Here is a 17,183-nt window from a genome sequence, read left to right on the forward strand (position 1 = left end):
CCCAGCGGGGTTTTCTCAGCACGCGGAGAGCCAATCAGTGTAGGCTTGTGTGGCCCTGCCCCAGACCTGCCGTCTGAACCGGGAAGGCCAATGGCTTCTCAAAGGGTGGAGGGAATCAGAATAATAATGAATAACAACATCCCTTTTGGACATAAACCATCTCCCTGCCTAGGGCTTGTCGGTAGGGAAAGGTTAGCGGTGAAGCCATAGGAATGATACTGCCAGGTGAGTGCTGAGGGCCAGGTGAGTGTTAAACTAATGGGTTTTAGGCACCTAAATACCTTTAAAAACCGGGGCCTCTTTCCTGTTTCTGTGGCAATTCAGGTAACTTGCACACATGTGGTTATTTACCAGGATGAAAAAGCAGAGAACATTAACATCGATTTCTCTCTCTCTCTCTTTCTTCCCTTTGCATCACCGTGTTTCCTTTCTCTTCCACTGTCTGTCCTTCCCTGCCTTGCTCTTCCATCTCTCGTCTTTCCCCCTCAGAGCTAGATGGGGAGGCAGTAGTTGAATCTGATGAAGGTAAGAAGGGATATTTTCTCTTTATTCATGCTAATTCTTTTGGCCAAAAAGAGAAGCTGAAACTGCTAAGCTCATTAATGCTGAGACATCTGGTTGGCTTGATTTGTGTGGTATGCAGAAGGGTCAAAAGTGCATACAGGATTGTACCGCAGTGCGGCCCGCCAGGGAATTATACGTAGGAGCTAATCTCGAAGCAAATAAATCCAGGTGGAGCTGCCTGAAACTGAAGTGTGCAGGAAAATGATCAGATATCCAGCAGTGGCATTTCAGCCTCTGCCCATCACTTGGTTCCTTGTGCTCTCGCATCATTTCCTGTCTTCTGGCAGGCGGTACTTCCTGGAATGCCGTTCCCACCCCAGTGAATCAATGTGCCGTGAGATCATTGCACTGGCTTCTGCAGAGGTTCGTTCTGAAACCCAGTCAGGACGGTGCCATGAGATAGAGCCGCAGCCGTGGGGTACACTGCTCTCTGTCCTTCCCGCACGCCCCACAACGGGGAAGTAGTGATGCTGACCACTGTTCTTTTCCCCTTGGTCCATGTTTCCCTCAGTGTGTATACAGCCAAGGCACACGCCTAGGTGAAAGGTGAAATTTTCATAAGCGCCTAAGTCCCATCTTCAACAGCGGCAGAGCGTAAGGATCCAGAGGACGAGAACCCGGGTTTGCAGGGCTCGGGGTGACAGCTGGGCAGCTGTAGCAGAGGCGTGATCCACACATTATAAATCACTACACGCCATAGGAAGTGCTGCCCATGCGAAGACCCGATTGGCATCACCACCCATGATCTCTGATTTGTCCAGGCTCGCTATTTAAGTGGGTAGGAAGTTGCCGGAAGCTGTCTGTGCAACCTGGCAGTACCTGGCCTGCTGCGACAACAGGCGCTGCTCTTGTTCTCTGACCTATGGCCCTGACTCCAGCTCCGACCTTAGGCCCGACTCCTGGTTTCTGACTTCAGCTGTGACCCCTCGCTTGACTCCTCCTCCCGCCACCAGGGCCTACTCCTGCTCTGACCGCTAGGCATGGCTCCTGGTCCTACCCACCAGGCCAGACTGCCACATCCTGGTTGTGGAACCGTTGGAGAGCCATTGACTTTCAGTAGGGCTTAGCGTGTGTCTACATGGCAAAAGGTGTGCGTGGGCTAGCCTACCCAAGCTAGCTTCCCTCCAGCTAGTCTCAGTGAAGACAGTGCAGCACGGGCGACAGACTTTCAAAGAGCTCATTTCCAATTTAGGTACCAAAATAAAGGGCCACGTTTTCTTAACTGCTGAGCCCCCAGGAGCTCCCATTGTGACCACAGGGATAGATTTCACAGAGATCAGTTCTCAGCGACTCCTGAGTCATTAAGATAGTTTTGTGACTGATACCCTAAGGCCATAAGACTCCCAAGCTCTGTGCTTTTGCTGACCCAAGGGGAGTGAAAATATAAGCAGAGATACAGAGCTAAAGTTCATGAATTTCAGATGCCGTGACATGCTTTAGAACAGGTTCACTTGTGGTGCAGTTTGTGCTTTCGGTGGCTGCAGCCTTTCAGCAAATCAAACGGTCCGAGCGGAATGACAAACACGGTTAAACAAGAATGTGCAAGTGTTTATAAGTAGGGGACGTTAGCTTCAAACGAAACATAAGCAAGCGCCTTGTGGATACAGAAGTTAAGAGCTTGGAATCTACACGCCTACGCAATCTGTCTCTGTGCTTTCCTACTTCATGTGTTGCAGCCGGATGGTGATGCTGTGTTTGAGATGGCACTTTCCTTCAGAATCTCTGTTTTCAGTCACTTCTGAGTTACTCCTTGGGCTGAGTTTTTTGCATGTATTTCAGTCCCGTCTGGACCTCTCTGGGGAGTTTCATAAGAATCTGTCCATTTTTGTTGCACCCAAAGCAGTCTTGGCAACCTCTCATGATTGTACCACAAATCTTTATCGCGGTGTTTGTCTTAAAGACCCAGCTCTTGGAGTCAGGAGATTACAGGACAATTTCAGCTCTAATTAAAAAACAAAGTTTCTGGTCCTCATGGCTGCAGAGAAAAGCCTAAAAATGTGGCGAGAGCTTGCTGCAATTTTTGTTGTTGTTCAAAATGTTTTTCAACAAGAAAATGACTTTTTTGGTCAGAATGGCATTTTCTGTGGCTAATCTCCTTTTTCTACCATTTTTTCCCATTTTTCATTTAAAAAAAGGGAAAATTGCAGCCCAAACCAGAATATTTTGGGAGTTTGGCTGAATTCTTTTCAGCCAGAAACAGACAAATGTTTGATTTTTCAGGTTTTCAGTGGTTTGACATAACCCCAAAATCCTTTTGAAGAAAAATTTGGATGAAAATGAAAACATCTTCATTTTTATCACAATTGTTTTGTAGACCAGGTTGAACTGTGATCCCTACAGTTCAATACCAGAAGGGAAATAAAAATGACATGAGATTTTTTAAAATAATACATTTTGAGTTCTTTTTAAGCCAATTTCATGGGGTTTAGGGTCTGACTCATGCGTTTTGAACACTTTGGGTTGGCAATACTGCCTAACCATTACAACATTCTTTCACCCATTTTCTGCATGACTCAGATAATTTGTGTTTTAAAACCTACCATGTTCTGGCTCCTGAAAGAGGACCAATGCTTTTGCCGCGGGGAAGAAATTAGCTGAGCGAGTTCACTTTTTTTGAAAGAAAAATTTTTAGATAGAAAAATGCCCTTCCCCCCCCAAAACGATGGTTTTGATTTTGTCAGTCTGTTGTGGGGTTTGTGCCTTTTTTCCTAATACATTTGGAAAAAGCTTCTGTTTCCCCAAAACCAGTTTTCAGCAGATGGAACATTTTGGTGACTTTTTTAATAACGCTTTTGATAAAAAGGAGGGGCGAAAATGTGCCCACAAATTTGGGAAATGGAAAAAAGTCTCTGTTTTTTGAACCCAGTGCAAAAATGCAAAACTAACAAAGTTTTGAAATTTTCCACATTTTTTCCCCCAACTACGTTTAGAATGGTTTCAGAGTAACAGCCGTGTTAGTCTGTATTCGCAAAAAGAAAAGGAGGACTTGTGGCACCTTAGAGACTAACCAATTTATTTGAGCATAAGCTTTCGTGAGCTACAGCTCACTTCATCGGATGCATACTGTGGAAAATACAGAAGATGTTCTTATACATACAAACCATGAAAAAATGGGTGTTTTCCACTACAAAAGGTTTTCTCTCCCCCCACCCCACTCTCCTGCTGGTAATAGCTCATCTAAAGTGATCACTTTCCTTACAATGTGTATGATAATCAAGCTGGGCCATTTCCAGCACAAATCCAGGTTTTCTCCCCCCTCCCCCCCAACAAACCCACTCTCCTGTTGGTAATAGCTTATCTAAATTGATCACTCTCCTTACAATGTGTATGATAATCAAGGTGGGCCATTTCCAGCATAAATCTGGGTTTTCTCCCCCCCAAGCCCCCCTTTTTTTTTCCACACACACAAACCCACTCTCCTGTTGGTAATAGCTTATCTAAAGTGATCACTCTCCTTACAATGACAGGTTTCAGAGTAACAGCCGTGTTAGTCTGTATTGGCAAAAAGAAAAGGAGGACTTGTGGCACCTTAGAGACTAGCCAATTTATTTGAGCATGCATCCGATGAAGTGAGCTGTAGCTCATGAAAGCTTATGCTCAAATAAATTGGTTAATCTCTAAGGTGCCACAAGTACTCCTCTCCTTACAGTGTTTATGATAATCAAGGTGGGCCATTTCCAGCACAAATCCAGGGTTTAACAAGAATGTCTGAGGAAGGGGGGGGGTAGGAAAAAACAAGGGGAAATAGGTTACCTTCCATAATGACTTAGCCACTCCCAGTCTCTATTCAAGCCTAAGTTAATTGTATCCAATTTGCAAATGAACTCCAATTCAACAGTCTCTCGCTGGAGTCTGGTTTTGAAGTTTTTTTGTTGTAATATCGCAACTTTCATGTCTGTAATCGCGTGACCAGAGAGATTGAAGTGTTCTCCCACTGGTTTATGAATGTTATAATTCTTGATATCTGATTTGTGTCCATTTATTCTTTTACGTAGAAACTGTCCAGTTTGACCAATGTACATGGCAGAGGGGCATTGCTGGCACATGATGGCATATATCACATTGGTGGATGTGCAGGTGAACGAGCCTCTGATAGTGTGGCTGATGTGATTAGGCCCTGTGATGGTGTCCCCTGAATAGATATGTGGGCACAGTTGGCAACGGGCTTTGTTGCAAGGATAGGTTCCTGGGTTAGTGGTTCTGCTGTGTGGTATGTGGTTGCTGGTGAGTATTTGCTTCATGTTGGGGGGCTGTCTGTAGGCAAGGACTGGCCTGTCTCCCAAGATTTGTGAGAGTGTTGGGTCATCCTTCAGGATAGGTTGTAGATCCTTAATAATGCGTTGGAGGGGTTTTAGTTGGGGGCTGAAGGTGATGGCTAGTGGCGTTCTATTATTTTCTTTGTTGGGCCTGTCCTGTAGTAGGTGACTTCTGGGAACTCTTCTGGCTCTATCAATCTGTTTCTTCACTTCCGCAGGTGGGTATTGTAGTTGTAAGAATGCTTGATAGAGACCTTGTAGGTGTTTGTCTCTATCTGAGGGGTTGAAGCAAATGCGGTTGTATCGCAGAGCTTGGCTGTAGATGATGGATCATGTGGTGTGGTCAGGGTGAAAGCTGGAGGCATGTAGGTAGGAATAGCTGTCAGTAGGTTTCCGGTATTGGGTGGTGTTTATGTGACCATTGTTTATTAGCACTGTAGTATCCAGGAAGTGGATCTCTTGTGGGACTGGACCAGGCTGAGGTTGATGGTGGGATGGAAATTGTTGAAATCATGGTGGAATTCCTCAAGGGCTTCTTTTCCATGGGTCCAGATGATGAAGATGTCATCAATATAGCGCAAGTAGAGTAGGGGCATTAGGGGACGAGAGCTGAGGAAGCGTTGTTCTAAGTCAGCCGTAAAAATGTTGGCACACTGTGGGGCCATGCGGGTACCCATAGCAGTGCCACTTAATCGGCATGAGCATCTGCTCTCTATCCTCTTCTGGCCCCTGCAACTCTCCTTAACTGTTCAGCTTGTTCTGTGCTTTGTGCAAAGCCCAGGGATGGTCTAACAGAAGTGCACCCTGGGGTGGATGCATCCTGGCACTCAGAAAGGTGCACCTGGAGAGTCAGTAGCTGCACAGTTGGAAGGGTGGGACTGAGCCCATGGGAATGCGATTGTTTTCATCGGATGTGTAAAGCGAAGCAGGGTTTAGCTCGGCACTATGGAAACTATACCTGTGTTCCTGTCCGCGTGTACATTGCAATGGGGTTTTTCATGACATGATCCTGATAGATAATGGGATAGAGAATTTGGCCAATAATACAGTTAATTAGAATAGAAAGGAGCTGCAGGTTTTTCTGCACTACTCCTCTAGTCAGACTGTCTACATTGAATTGGTGCACTGTTGATTTATGTTTAAACAGCATCTTTTTACAAACACACGCGCACACACGCATTCACATACACGCACGCACACACACACACACACACACACGCACACAGCAATCTTTTGAAGTCAACGTCCAGTTTTGCAAGGTACGGTGAATTATGAGCACAAAATCGCAGGTGCAGATGTTCAAGTTCTAATTTACGGGATGGTCCACCAGATCTGACCAGCTGAATGCTGAATATCTGAATTTCTACCTGCAAGGACAGAGAATGGATTGAGGGCCCTTTAAAAATAATACCCTGTGTGTATCCGGGTGTCTCTCTGGCATTTTGGGGGTTATAATGAGCTCCCACCCACCCTCAATTGTTCATGTGTCTCTTCCTTTGTTCTTAAGATATCATCCATAGAGCCCTTGCGGAAAAATCAGAACAGATGAGCTCTACATTTTTCATCTAAAAAAATATGCCAAACTCTCTTTTCTGCCCCCAAACTTGGCACACCCACCTCCTCTCTTCTTTGCCCATGCCCCTGATTTCCCTTGTGTCGCTGCCGTTCTGCAGCCGTTTCTCCCGAACCCCTGGCTGGTGGACTCATGCACTTGGACTGGCGAATTTTGGTCGGGGCAGGGAGCGGGATTTAATGACCGAAACGGGGGAAGGTGTATTACCCCCATTCTGCAGGTCACCTAAGCAGCACTTTGGCCCCAGGCCGAGCGGACCCAAGTGCCGGGTTCAGTCAAAATCCCGAAACCCAGCTGGAATGTTCTGTAGGAAAAGATTAGCCCAGCTCCCTTCAGAGGTCAGCTCCTGCCCCATCTGATTATGCAGGGCGGGGCAGGGCTGGACGGAGAGGTTATACCAGGCAGAGGGTACCTGGCAGCCTCTACCCCAAAGAGCTCACGGGCTACAGGCGATCAGACAAATAGACCTTGGCTGGGGGGGGAGGAGACTGGGTAACAGAATAATAGGGGGTGCTCACTTCTTAGCCACTCAGGAGCCGCGGTGACACTAACTAATCACCGTAGGGGTCCGTTTTATTTCCGGCCGTGTATTGCGTACGCCGCCCACTGCACTAGAGATGCCAAAGATCTCTGGGGTTATCTTATCCCCGACCTTGCCTACGCGGGACTGGATCCTCCAGTGAATTGTAGGAGGGAGAAGGGTCCAGGGGAAGAGGCGGGTCTCTGATGCAGTCGCTCACAGAATGGAAAGGCTGAAAAAGCCGTGCTTCTAGACACGTGGCTTTGCGAGACAAGGAGGCAAGGCCGGCTGGTGGGTGAATCTCAGGTCTTTGCGGGCAGTGCCACTCACGTCATATGGGTCCCTGGTATAACACCCCCGCACCTCGTTTCCTTCAGGAAGAGGCAGAAATTCACGCTGGGTGCTGGCCCGGAGAAGCGGGAAGGCAGGTCAGTGACAGCACAGCTGTGCCACGCCTGGCTTGGCACCAGCCCACAGTGACGCCAGGCCCTGATGGGGCATGGACAGCATTCGCAGGAGCCGCCTGTGGGCTATGTGGAGACGGGGCTAGCACTGACGAGGACGGGCAGGAGGCAGAGGGTGTAGTTTCCCAAGCCTCCTGGACTTGCTCATGCACTCAGACGAGGCCACGGTGGGGCCCTGCCGCCCGGGTGAAGGCAGGGTCAGGGCAAGGTCCCCCAGGCAGGCGGGGAGTAAGACAGCCAGGGAGGCAGGGAGCATGAGAACGGGGCGCCTCTGTTAGGAAAAGCAGGAACAATCCCAGGGCTCGTTGCCTTCTCCTCGGAATGAGGGCTGCAAAGTTGGGGGGAAGGAATGCAGGCAAGAACTGGGTGTTTATACCCGGGGGGATTGGGGCCAAAGGGGGAGCCGGGCAGGGGGCAGAGGAGGAATGGGGTGAGTGTGGAAGGGGGTAGGAGACGGAAGCCTTGTGGGGCTGAAGCGGGAGGGCCCAGAGCTCTGGGAAGAGTCTCTGAGAAGCCGCCTCCGGGGGGCAAAGGGGGACGGGTCTCTAAAGCCTGGAAACCGTGCGGCTATCTGAGCAGGGTGACCGCGTCCGGAGCTGGCAGGGCGCAGGGGGGCGGGGGGTCTTTGCGATGGCTCTGCTGCCGTCTGGGGAACAAGCGCCCTGCAGGGCAGTTAGTCAGCTCGCTCCGAATGTGCCTGGCATCTACATGTTGGGGGGCCAGATCCTGCAGCTGGTGTAAATGAGCATTGCTCCACTGAGGTCAGCGTCACGCTGCTTTACGCCCACGGGGGAGCTGACGTCGTGGACATCGCTGATAGTCTGGGTGGGTGCGGGGCCCTGGAGGGCAGCTCGCCTGGCTCGCCGCGGGGGTGACCCGGGCCAGTGGCTGCTCAGCGGGTTCGTGGCTCGCAGGGTCCAAAGAGAGGGGCCTGGCGAGCATTGTCCCGCCCTGCACCGGCCGTGTCGGAAAGCTGCCTAGTTCTGTCGGGTTCCATCCCCTCCGGGCGTAGAGGGCACCGGCTCTGCCATCCTTCCTGCCACGCAGCGATGGGGTGGGAAGGATGGGAGGCTGTAGCAAGGTTTCTCCCCTCATCATTGGGAGTTACCTTTGTTTGAGAGGATGGAGCTGGGCCACTGCAGATGGTTGCCCTGCGGCCGTCCCGCGGATTGCAGGGCAACGCGTGTTCCTGCGGCAGCCGGCAGAACGGCCCGGACCTGGGCTCATGGTTCGACACAATGGTGAGTTTCGGTTCTCGAGACGATCATTGCTGCCTCTTGGGGTTCAGAGAAGCCATCTCACTTCACCCCCAGCATGCACCAGTGCACCCCAAGGGCCTGCCCATCCTTCCCCCTGCCGGTGCTCTTGGGACACACCGCAGCCACGCTAGACCAGACACTGAACCCAGCTGCTTCCAGAAATGGAACGAGGCCGTCCTGAGGCACCAGCCCTGTGGGCGTGACAGGCTGAGATCACCCTCAGCAATGCAGTGGGCAGAGATGGGGGAGTCTTTAACTGCCTGGCCAGATGGTGGCTCCTGTTTGCTTTTCTCACCTGCGGCTCGTAAGAGAGAGAAACTGGGGGTTGGAGATGCAGAGATGGGAGAGTCCATTTCACTGCGGGCCCAAGAGGGCAAATTCGGGGTAACCCCGGGAAGGTGGATGCAAGGATTAGATCCAGCTCATTCCTCTGTTGGTGAACCTACTTGGAGATAAATGCCTCGAGGTTGGGGGACGAGGGTACGTCTAAACTCGAGCTGGGTCTGTCTCATTACACCGCCAGCTCCCGTGTAGACGTAAGAAGTTCAGTTTGGCTGGATCTAAATTAAGGCGCCCCCTGTCTGAGAAAGCACCTCCCAAGCTGCCAGGCCACAGCTGGGCTTTGCACCTTAAAAAGACACCAGGTTTTGTCTGCCATGGGCACCTCGTGTGATTGATTTCTCCAGCCCGTGCTGGGCGTGCAGCGGAAACCGTTCCCGCCTGGTGGAGTCACACAGTCTCATCTTAGGAGTGAGCCAGTGTGCAGGGAGGTGGGACAGGGGTTACTTACGGCCGGTCATACAGTAACTCTGCTTAGCCAACTGCACGTCTGCCGGGGGTGATTCAAAAGGATCTATTTTTAAATGATGACGAGGACTGACTTCTCATGGGCACAGTGGTGCCTGCAATGTGTAACAGGCACGAAGCTGTGTGTTGCACAAGACTCATGTAGGGAGGAATGACGGGGAAGACGATTCAGAGAGGGCCGGGGGCCGTGTCACACATTGCATCTGTTTTGGCAACGCCCTAGCTGGGTGGAGGTGTTGTACCAATAAATTAAAAACCAGCAGGATCTTATTAAAGGGAAAAAAGGCAAAATACCACATTTATTGTGAATACAGAAAGAATCATAGTAAGCAGTTAGTTATAGCTATAACATTCCATTCAATCTTATATTTCTTCACACATTCATTCATATACACACACACACACACACACAGGTTCTGCAAGGTTGTTATCATAGTTACCAGCCTTAGAGTTGCTCATGCCAAGCCACTGGCCAGGTGGCCTGGACATGAGGAGGGAGCAGGGCCTTGTCAGATGCTCATCTGATGCTCCTGGAAGTTGGTTTGCAGAATCAGACCCCAAAGTTCTCACTTTTTTAGAGTCTATTTTTATAGGAATTTCTTCCTATGCCAGTCTATGGGAATTGCTTCATCATGCTGTTGCTGAATCAATCAGCAGATAGCACATTCCTGACGGCTCCGTGCTGCTAGATGTTATCTTGTTCTTTGGTTCTCCCATTCTTGAGGCTGTTGGGTGGATTCCAGTCTGCCCTCCGGGGTCCTCTGGTTATTTCCACTTGACGCCTTCTTCAGCCGATGGACACTGGATTCTTAGGCTGGCACCTCCCTGATCATTCAGTTCTTATCCACACCAAGCATCCATCCACATCCATCCTCTATCTCTATTTTAATCACAGTTGTTAATACAACAAAAGGGCGGGGAGTCTCTGGGTGCTGTGTCTGTTGTTAGAGTATTGCTTTGAGTCTCTCTCTGTGAATTGCTTTGAGAACAGACTCTGTCTTAGAATGTACTAACGCAATTAGCAGCTTGCAAGTTTCACATACAGAGGGAGAGAAACAGTACCAAAAACCAAGAGACCTCTTAATTAGTAATACCCTGGAATTTAAACTATGGGGAATCAAACTCATTTGTGATTTTAATACAGAACTTCTTTAATATGATCCAACAGAGGTGGGGGGATTTAATTCATTGCTTGGGGTGGGATGATGGGGATGCAGTGGATTTCTCAGATCAGCTGTCGCGGCCGCAACGGGGTTATCGATTTGAAACGGGGTGACTGACATTCGGGCCCTGGGTGTGATCGGCCCCGATCCTGAGCTGCAGCCAAAGGGCACATGCACGCCGACCTCCCCGGGTCAGTCGCCAGCTTCACCCTTCCTTTCCTTTTGCCCCCCCAGGTTCCAGGACCTATGTGGAGTCGGTGGCCCGCAAGGCGGCGACGGGGGGCGGGGGGATGCCCCAGAACCCCCCAACTCCACAGGCCTACAGCACTGAGACGCCAATGAGGAACGGGGCCTTCATGAACTCCTTCACCTCCCCCAGCCCCATCTCCACCAGCAGCCCCATTCACAGCATGGACGGGTAAGGAGAGCCGGGCACTGGGGACCGCTATAGTGCTGGGTTTAACTCCAGGAGGGCTTTGCCCTGCAGCCCTTCCTCACCTGAACACGCCCATCAATGACTTGGGTCACACGAATAAGGGCCGTGCTGCGGTCAGTTTGCAGCTGTGCATTCTCATGCTTCAGGGTGTCAGCTGTCACCACAGGGGTCAGGAAGTGTGTGTGTGTGTGTGTGTGTAGGTGGTTGTGTCTAGGGTGTGTGTGTGTGTGTAAGGTTTTTCCCGTGTGTATTCAAGAGGGTCTGCGGTTGTGTGGGTTTGAGGGGGGTTGTGTGCATGAATGAGGATGTGGTCGAAGAGAGGGTGGGTGTGTACAAGACAGTGTGGGGAGGGGGTGGGTGTAGCTGGTTGTGTGTAGGGGAAACGTGGGTGGATGTGTGGTTGTGTGTGCGCTTGGGAGGTGTGGGGTGTGTGCGCATGAGGGGTTTGCATGTGCACACATGTCAGGTTATGTGTGCATGCATGAAGGATTGTATGTGTGTGCGGTTGTGTGCACACATGTAGGGTTGTGTGTGCAAGGGGGTGATTGGGAGGGCATGTCCACGGGTGTGATCTGGCGGCAGTGCAGCGTGGGGAGTGGGGATTGTCCGCTGGCTCAGCCCCCTCGCAGCTCGCGCCCCAGGCTTGCTGTTGCTCCTGGCTGTTCCCTGGCGGATGGAGCTGCGGGGACTGGGTGCTGCAGGGGGCCATCCTGCGTCTGAAAGGCTGCTCCTGTCACCCTGTGTCACGGAGTCCCCGGGCGATGCACTGGAGGAGCTCCCTACGAAGCCAGGCAGGACTCTGGGGAAGTCTCCTCTCTGGGAGCAGCCTGTCTGCAGGACACACAGCTCACCCGGCTTCCACCTTCCTGGGTCTGACCTCAGAGCATCCAGCCTCCTCTGCCCCTCCCTGCACTTCCCACAGCAAGTCCGCCCAGGCGGGGTCCTGGGGAAGCCAGAGGGTCCTGCCCCCCAACTTCGCAGTCAGACGTGACTCTCAGCCAGCCAGTAACACAGAAGGTTTATTAGACGACAGGAACATGGTCTAAACCAGAGCTTGTAGGTGCAGAGAACAGGACCTCTCAGCTGGGTCCATTTTGGGGGGCAATGAGCCAGACAACCACATCTGCCCTTCAATCCACATCCCCAGCCAGCCCCCAACTGAAACTGATGCCAGCCCCCACTCCTCTGGGCTTTGTCCCTTTCCTGGGCCAGGAGGTCACCGGATTCCTTTGTTCTCCAACCCTTTAGCTCTCACCTTGCGCGGGGGAAGGGCCAGGCCATTGGTGGCCAGGAAACAGGGTGTCGGCCATTCTCTGTGTCCAGACCCCTGCACACACCTGCCCTCTAGGGCTCTGCAACGATCATACACCCTTACCCCACCACCTAGATACTTAAGAACTGCCTAGGGGAAACTGAGGCACCCCCACCCTATTCAGAGGAAACATTAAGAACAGTCCCGCTTTGTCACACCCTGGCCCTAGCTAACCCCTTCCTCTCCTCTCCTCTCCTCTCCCAGTGGGCTGGGATAGACACTTCTCATGCCCAGTGGGTGGGCAGGGCCCCAGGGAGCCCTCTGACCCCAGCAACCCCCATCCTGGGAGTAGGAGGACTCACAGCCCTTCCTTCCCTTCGCCCGCCATGCACAGAGCCCCTTTCTCTCTTACCCTGATTAGTCCAAAGGCCCCCTGTCGGGCGGTGCTGAGCCCCAAGGCCTCCCTCTGAAGCCAGTGAGCTCTGGGAGTGCCCAGCACCAAGCCATTGTACAGGATCAGGTCCCAAACAACTGACTGACTCCTGAGAAAAGTCCCCTGGAGCGGCTGCTCCTGCACGCCCGGTGTTCCCCCTTAGAGCCTGCTGGGCTCATTACGAACCATGTGGGGCTGCATGGTTTTGACCGAGAACACGCTCAGGTGCGTTGCTGCAATGGTGGGTCGGTCACTGCTCAGGCCCGGGTGACCAATCAGTCGGTGTTCAGTGCCCCAGGCATCAGGGGAACCCAGGAGACAAAAACATAAGGCCCTGACCACCAGCCATTTTAATCCGGCCCTCTAGCTCCCACTGGGGAGCGGGGTCTGGGGCGTGCCCTGCTCTGCGCAGCTCCCAGAAGCAGCAGCATGTCCCCCCTTCGGCTCCTATGCGTAGGGGCAGCCAGAGGGCTCCGTTCGCTGCCCCCACCCCAAGCACCGCCCCTGCAGCTCCTATTGGCTAGGAACTGCGGCCAATGGGAGCTGCAGGGGCGGCGCCTGCAGACGGGGCAGCGCGCAGAGCCGTCTGGCTGCGCCTCCGCACTGGAGCCGGAGGCGGGACATGCCACTGCTTCCAGGACCTGCTTGAGGAGGTAAGCACAGCCCGGAGCCTGCACTCCTGATCCCCTCCTGCACCCCAACCCACAGCCCCAGCCCTGATCCCTCTCCCTCCCTCTGAACCCCTTGGCCTAGCTCGGAGCACCCTCCTACACCCCAAACCCCTCATCCCCAACCCACCCCAGAACCTGCACCCCCTGCCAGAGCCCTCACCCCCTTCCATGCCCCAACCCCCTGCCCCAGCCCAGAGTCCCCTCCCACACCCTGAACCCCGCATTTCTGGCCCCACCCCAGAGCCCGTGCCTCCAGCCGGAGCCCTCACCCCCTCCCACACGCCAACCCCAATTTTGTGAGCATTCATGGCCCGCCATAAAATGTCCGTGCCCTGATGTGGCCCTCGGGCCAAACATTTGCCCACCCCTGCCCTAGTTCCTTCTGCAGTTCGGTCATCCCTGCTGAGCTGCGTGGTATTATGAATTTCTTCGGAAGGTGTCACCATCACCAGGGCGTCTGGGCATCAGTCCCATCACGTATAGCCTCAGAAGAGCAGCCCCCTCTGCTCTCTCTTCCCTCCACGGGCTGAGCTGTTTGCCGACCGGAGACAGAGTCAGAGAGCAGGGGTACGTAGGCATCGGCCTCCCTGCCGGAAGCATCCTGCCCTTGTAGGGGAAGGTTCAGTAGACGGAGGGGCAGGATGGCTGCATTTCAGTGTTATGTCTAGCTGTCGATCGTTTGTTTCGGCATGATCCAGTAGACAGGGCTGGGGGGAATGGAAGTCAGGAGAACTGGGTCACTGTGTCACCTGGCCAGGTCACTTGGCCGCTCCGTGCCTCAGTTTCCCTATCTGTGCTATCGCTAGAAGGAAACACACTCTCCTTTGAGGATCTGAGCCTGAGCTCTCGAGATGCTTTCAAAGCTATTCAGACATCTAACGCCCTCTGACATCAGTGGAAGTTAGGGACCTGAATCTTCGGGGACCTGGTTCTGACTTGTACTATCGTGATGTATTTGTCTAACACTCTGCAGGATCCTTTGGGTTGCAAAGTTCCTCCTGTTGCCTCAAGATGGCACAGTGCTGCTGGGTTGGGCAGGGGCAGACCTGGGCTTTCAGGCTAGATACAGAGGAACAAAGTTTCAAAGCTTCCCACCTAGGCTGCCGTGCTGGCAAATGGCTGCTTTGCGCCTACCTGTGTTTCCAGCCAGCCGGTGGGTATTCCAGAAGGCAGGTCTGGTGTGGGCAGATGCTAAGCTGGGACGCTGGAAAATGGGGCCTTGGCACAAGCCCCTGGGGCCCAACGGAGCCAATTCCACAGCAAAGGGAGGGTGATCTTGTGGCTCGGACACTGAAGTGGGGCTTGGGAGGTCTGGGTTTGATTCCTGGCTCTGCCACAGATTTCCTGGGTGGCCTTGGGCAAGTCGCTCACACCCAGATCCTCAACGGTATTGACGCACTTAACTCCCACTGAAATCAATGGGACTTTAAGGATCTGGGTCTTGCTTTCCCAGTGCCTCAGGTGGGCTAATCACAGGGGCGTGGTGACTGACCTACACGAGTTGCCCTGAGGGTATGGTGATGTGCACCAGAGGGAGGCCAATAACTAACTCAGGCAGCAGTGAGCCTGGCATGGAGCAGTGCGAGCTGAGCTCGTCCCTTGCCTTTCCCAGGGTGTCGATCCGCAGCTACCCGTCCGAGAGCAGTGGCCACAGCACCGCCACGCCCCCGCGGCCCTCGGCCGAGTCCAGCTTCCGGGCGCCATCAGCACACAGCAGCTACCAAAACGCCTCGCCGGTGTCCTTCAGCCAGGGGGGCCCCGCGGGCTCCCTCTACGTGAGCCCCGAGTACCCCGATGGCCGAGCCGGCGCGCAGCAAGACGCCCACACGAGGCCGCAGCCCCAGGTCAGCGTGGTGGGTGTTCACGTCCTGCCGGGGAGCCCCCACACCCTTCACAGGACGGTGGCCACCAACACGCCGCCGAGCCCCGGCTTCGGGCGAAGAGCACTCAATCCTGGCATGGCAGCCGCTCCCGGGAGCCCCAGCCTGGGCAGGCACCCCATGGGCACCCACCTGGCTGGGACCCCGGGCAGCCCGAGCCTCGCTAGGCACCAGGCCGCTAAGGGAGGCAGTGCACCCGGCGTGGCCGGCAGCCCCAGCATGGACAGGCACATCATGTACGGCTATTCCACCCCGGAGGAGCAGCGCCCCACGCTGTCCCGGCAGAGCAGCGCCTCGGGGTACCAGCCCCCCTCCACTCCGTCGTTCCCCATGTCCCCGGCCTACTATCCCGGCTTGAGCAGCCCGCAGTCCTCCTCCCCGGACTCCGCCACCTACCGGCAGGGCAGCCCCCCGCCGCAGCCGGTGCTGCCCGAGAAGAGGAGGATGTCAGCCGGGGAGCGGTCCAACAGCCTGCCTAACTACGCCACGGTGAATGGCAAGATGTCCTCGCCCGTCTCCAGCGGCATGTCCAGCCCCATCGGTGGGAGCAGCGTGGCGTACCCGCACACACTGCCTGACTTCTCCAAGCTCTCGCTGCCAGGTAAGGGCTCGCCCATCGCGGCGCGGGAACCTTAGAGTGTGGGGCAGGTGCCTGGGGGCAGGCCGGAGGGGGTGGGGGGGCCTATGGTGCTGGAGGACACATTCTCTCCAAAGGCCAAGTGCTCTCCAGCTAGACCGCGCTGTCCTTCACAGCCTGCTTCAAAGCGGACTCCCCTGAGGGCTTCTCCCCCCACCAGAGGGCCTCCCCTGAATGATCAAATGGATCTTGGGCTTTCCCCTCCTTTGCACCTGCCATTAGCAATGGGTCGGACCCTGGGTATAAATCCTGAGGTCCTGGCTCAGTTCTCACCCAGTCCTCACTCGGGCTGCGCTCCCGTTAGCTGAGGAAGTACATTAGGGTTGGGACCCTGCAGGGTGTCCGATGTACTTAGGGTCCTGGCCAGCCCCTCAGCACACTGCTCGCTCTCTTAAGATTACGTGCCGTGATCCGCAGAATGGGCGCGCTCCACTGTTATCCCCGGGCATCTGCACAGCACCCTCCTCCTCCAGAGGCTAGATTATTTCCTGCTCGCTGCGCTCCTTTAGGCTTTCCCCTGAGGACCGCTATTACTCTGGTCCCAGCGCTACTGTCCTGCCTACCGCTGCTCTGCGATTCTGTCCTCTGCAATGCAACCTCCTGCAGGCACGTGCCCTACAGTTCGCAGAGCCGCTGGGAACGGTAGGGGTCGCGTATCTGCTTTGCTTCCTACGTCAGGAGACATATATATAGGCGTCACCGCTGGTGCCCAGGTCCACCCCCTCTTTTCCTTCTTCTAAAATTAGCGGTCAGAATCAAAACAGGAAAATACAGAGCTATCAAAGGAAAAACCACCACACAGTTGATGTCAAAAACACAACAGCCTGCAGGCCGTGAGGTCAAAGCAACTCGGTCGGATATAGTCCTTTGCCCTGCCGCCTGCGGGGCGGAGCTGAATCCAGCACTCTCTGGGGAAGGCTTTTGTAAAGGGGCACCGTCTGCTTCATCATACTCTGTCTGAAAGGATTCGAACTGCGCCTGTCACAGGTGACCCCTCAACTGGTGTTGCCCAGTGTAGCTCCCCGGAAATCAGTGCAGCTAAGAGCTGGTCTTGTGGATTTATACGGCCAGCACGGCGTGCCCTAGGTCATAAGCCGTCCGGTCTCGGCACGTCTGACAGGTTAGGCCGGGGGGGGGCCAACCAGGGCTCCGGAGTCGCATGCGGCTCTTCAGAAGTTAACCTGCGGCTCCTTGCATAGGTGCCGACTCCGGGGCTGGAGCGACAGGTGCCAACTTTCCAATGTGCCCGGGGGGGGAGGGAGGGTGCG

At 54.0% G+C, this 17,183-nt stretch overlaps 1 protein-coding gene across 3 annotated transcripts in view; it reads left to right on the forward strand.

Annotated features, from left to right (window-relative positions):
• Window positions 1–17,183, forward strand: part of TNS1 (tensin 1) — a 273,763-nt gene that overhangs the window by 240,122 nt on the left and 16,458 nt on the right. For all 3 annotated transcript variants that reach the window (XM_074967030.1, XM_074967029.1, XM_074967031.1), the window contains 3 exons: window positions 490–525; window positions 10,841–11,024; window positions 15,011–15,879. In XM_074967030.1, coding sequence (XP_074823131.1) covers window positions 490–525; window positions 10,841–11,024; window positions 15,011–15,879 — 1,089 coding nt within the window. The remainder of the gene's footprint in view (window positions 1–489; window positions 526–10,840; window positions 11,025–15,010; window positions 15,880–17,183) is intronic.

Source organism: Natator depressus, chromosome 11, assembly GCF_965152275.1.
Source record: "Natator depressus isolate rNatDep1 chromosome 11, rNatDep2.hap1, whole genome shotgun sequence".
NCBI classification, from domain to species: Eukaryota; Metazoa; Chordata; order Testudines; family Cheloniidae; genus Natator; species Natator depressus.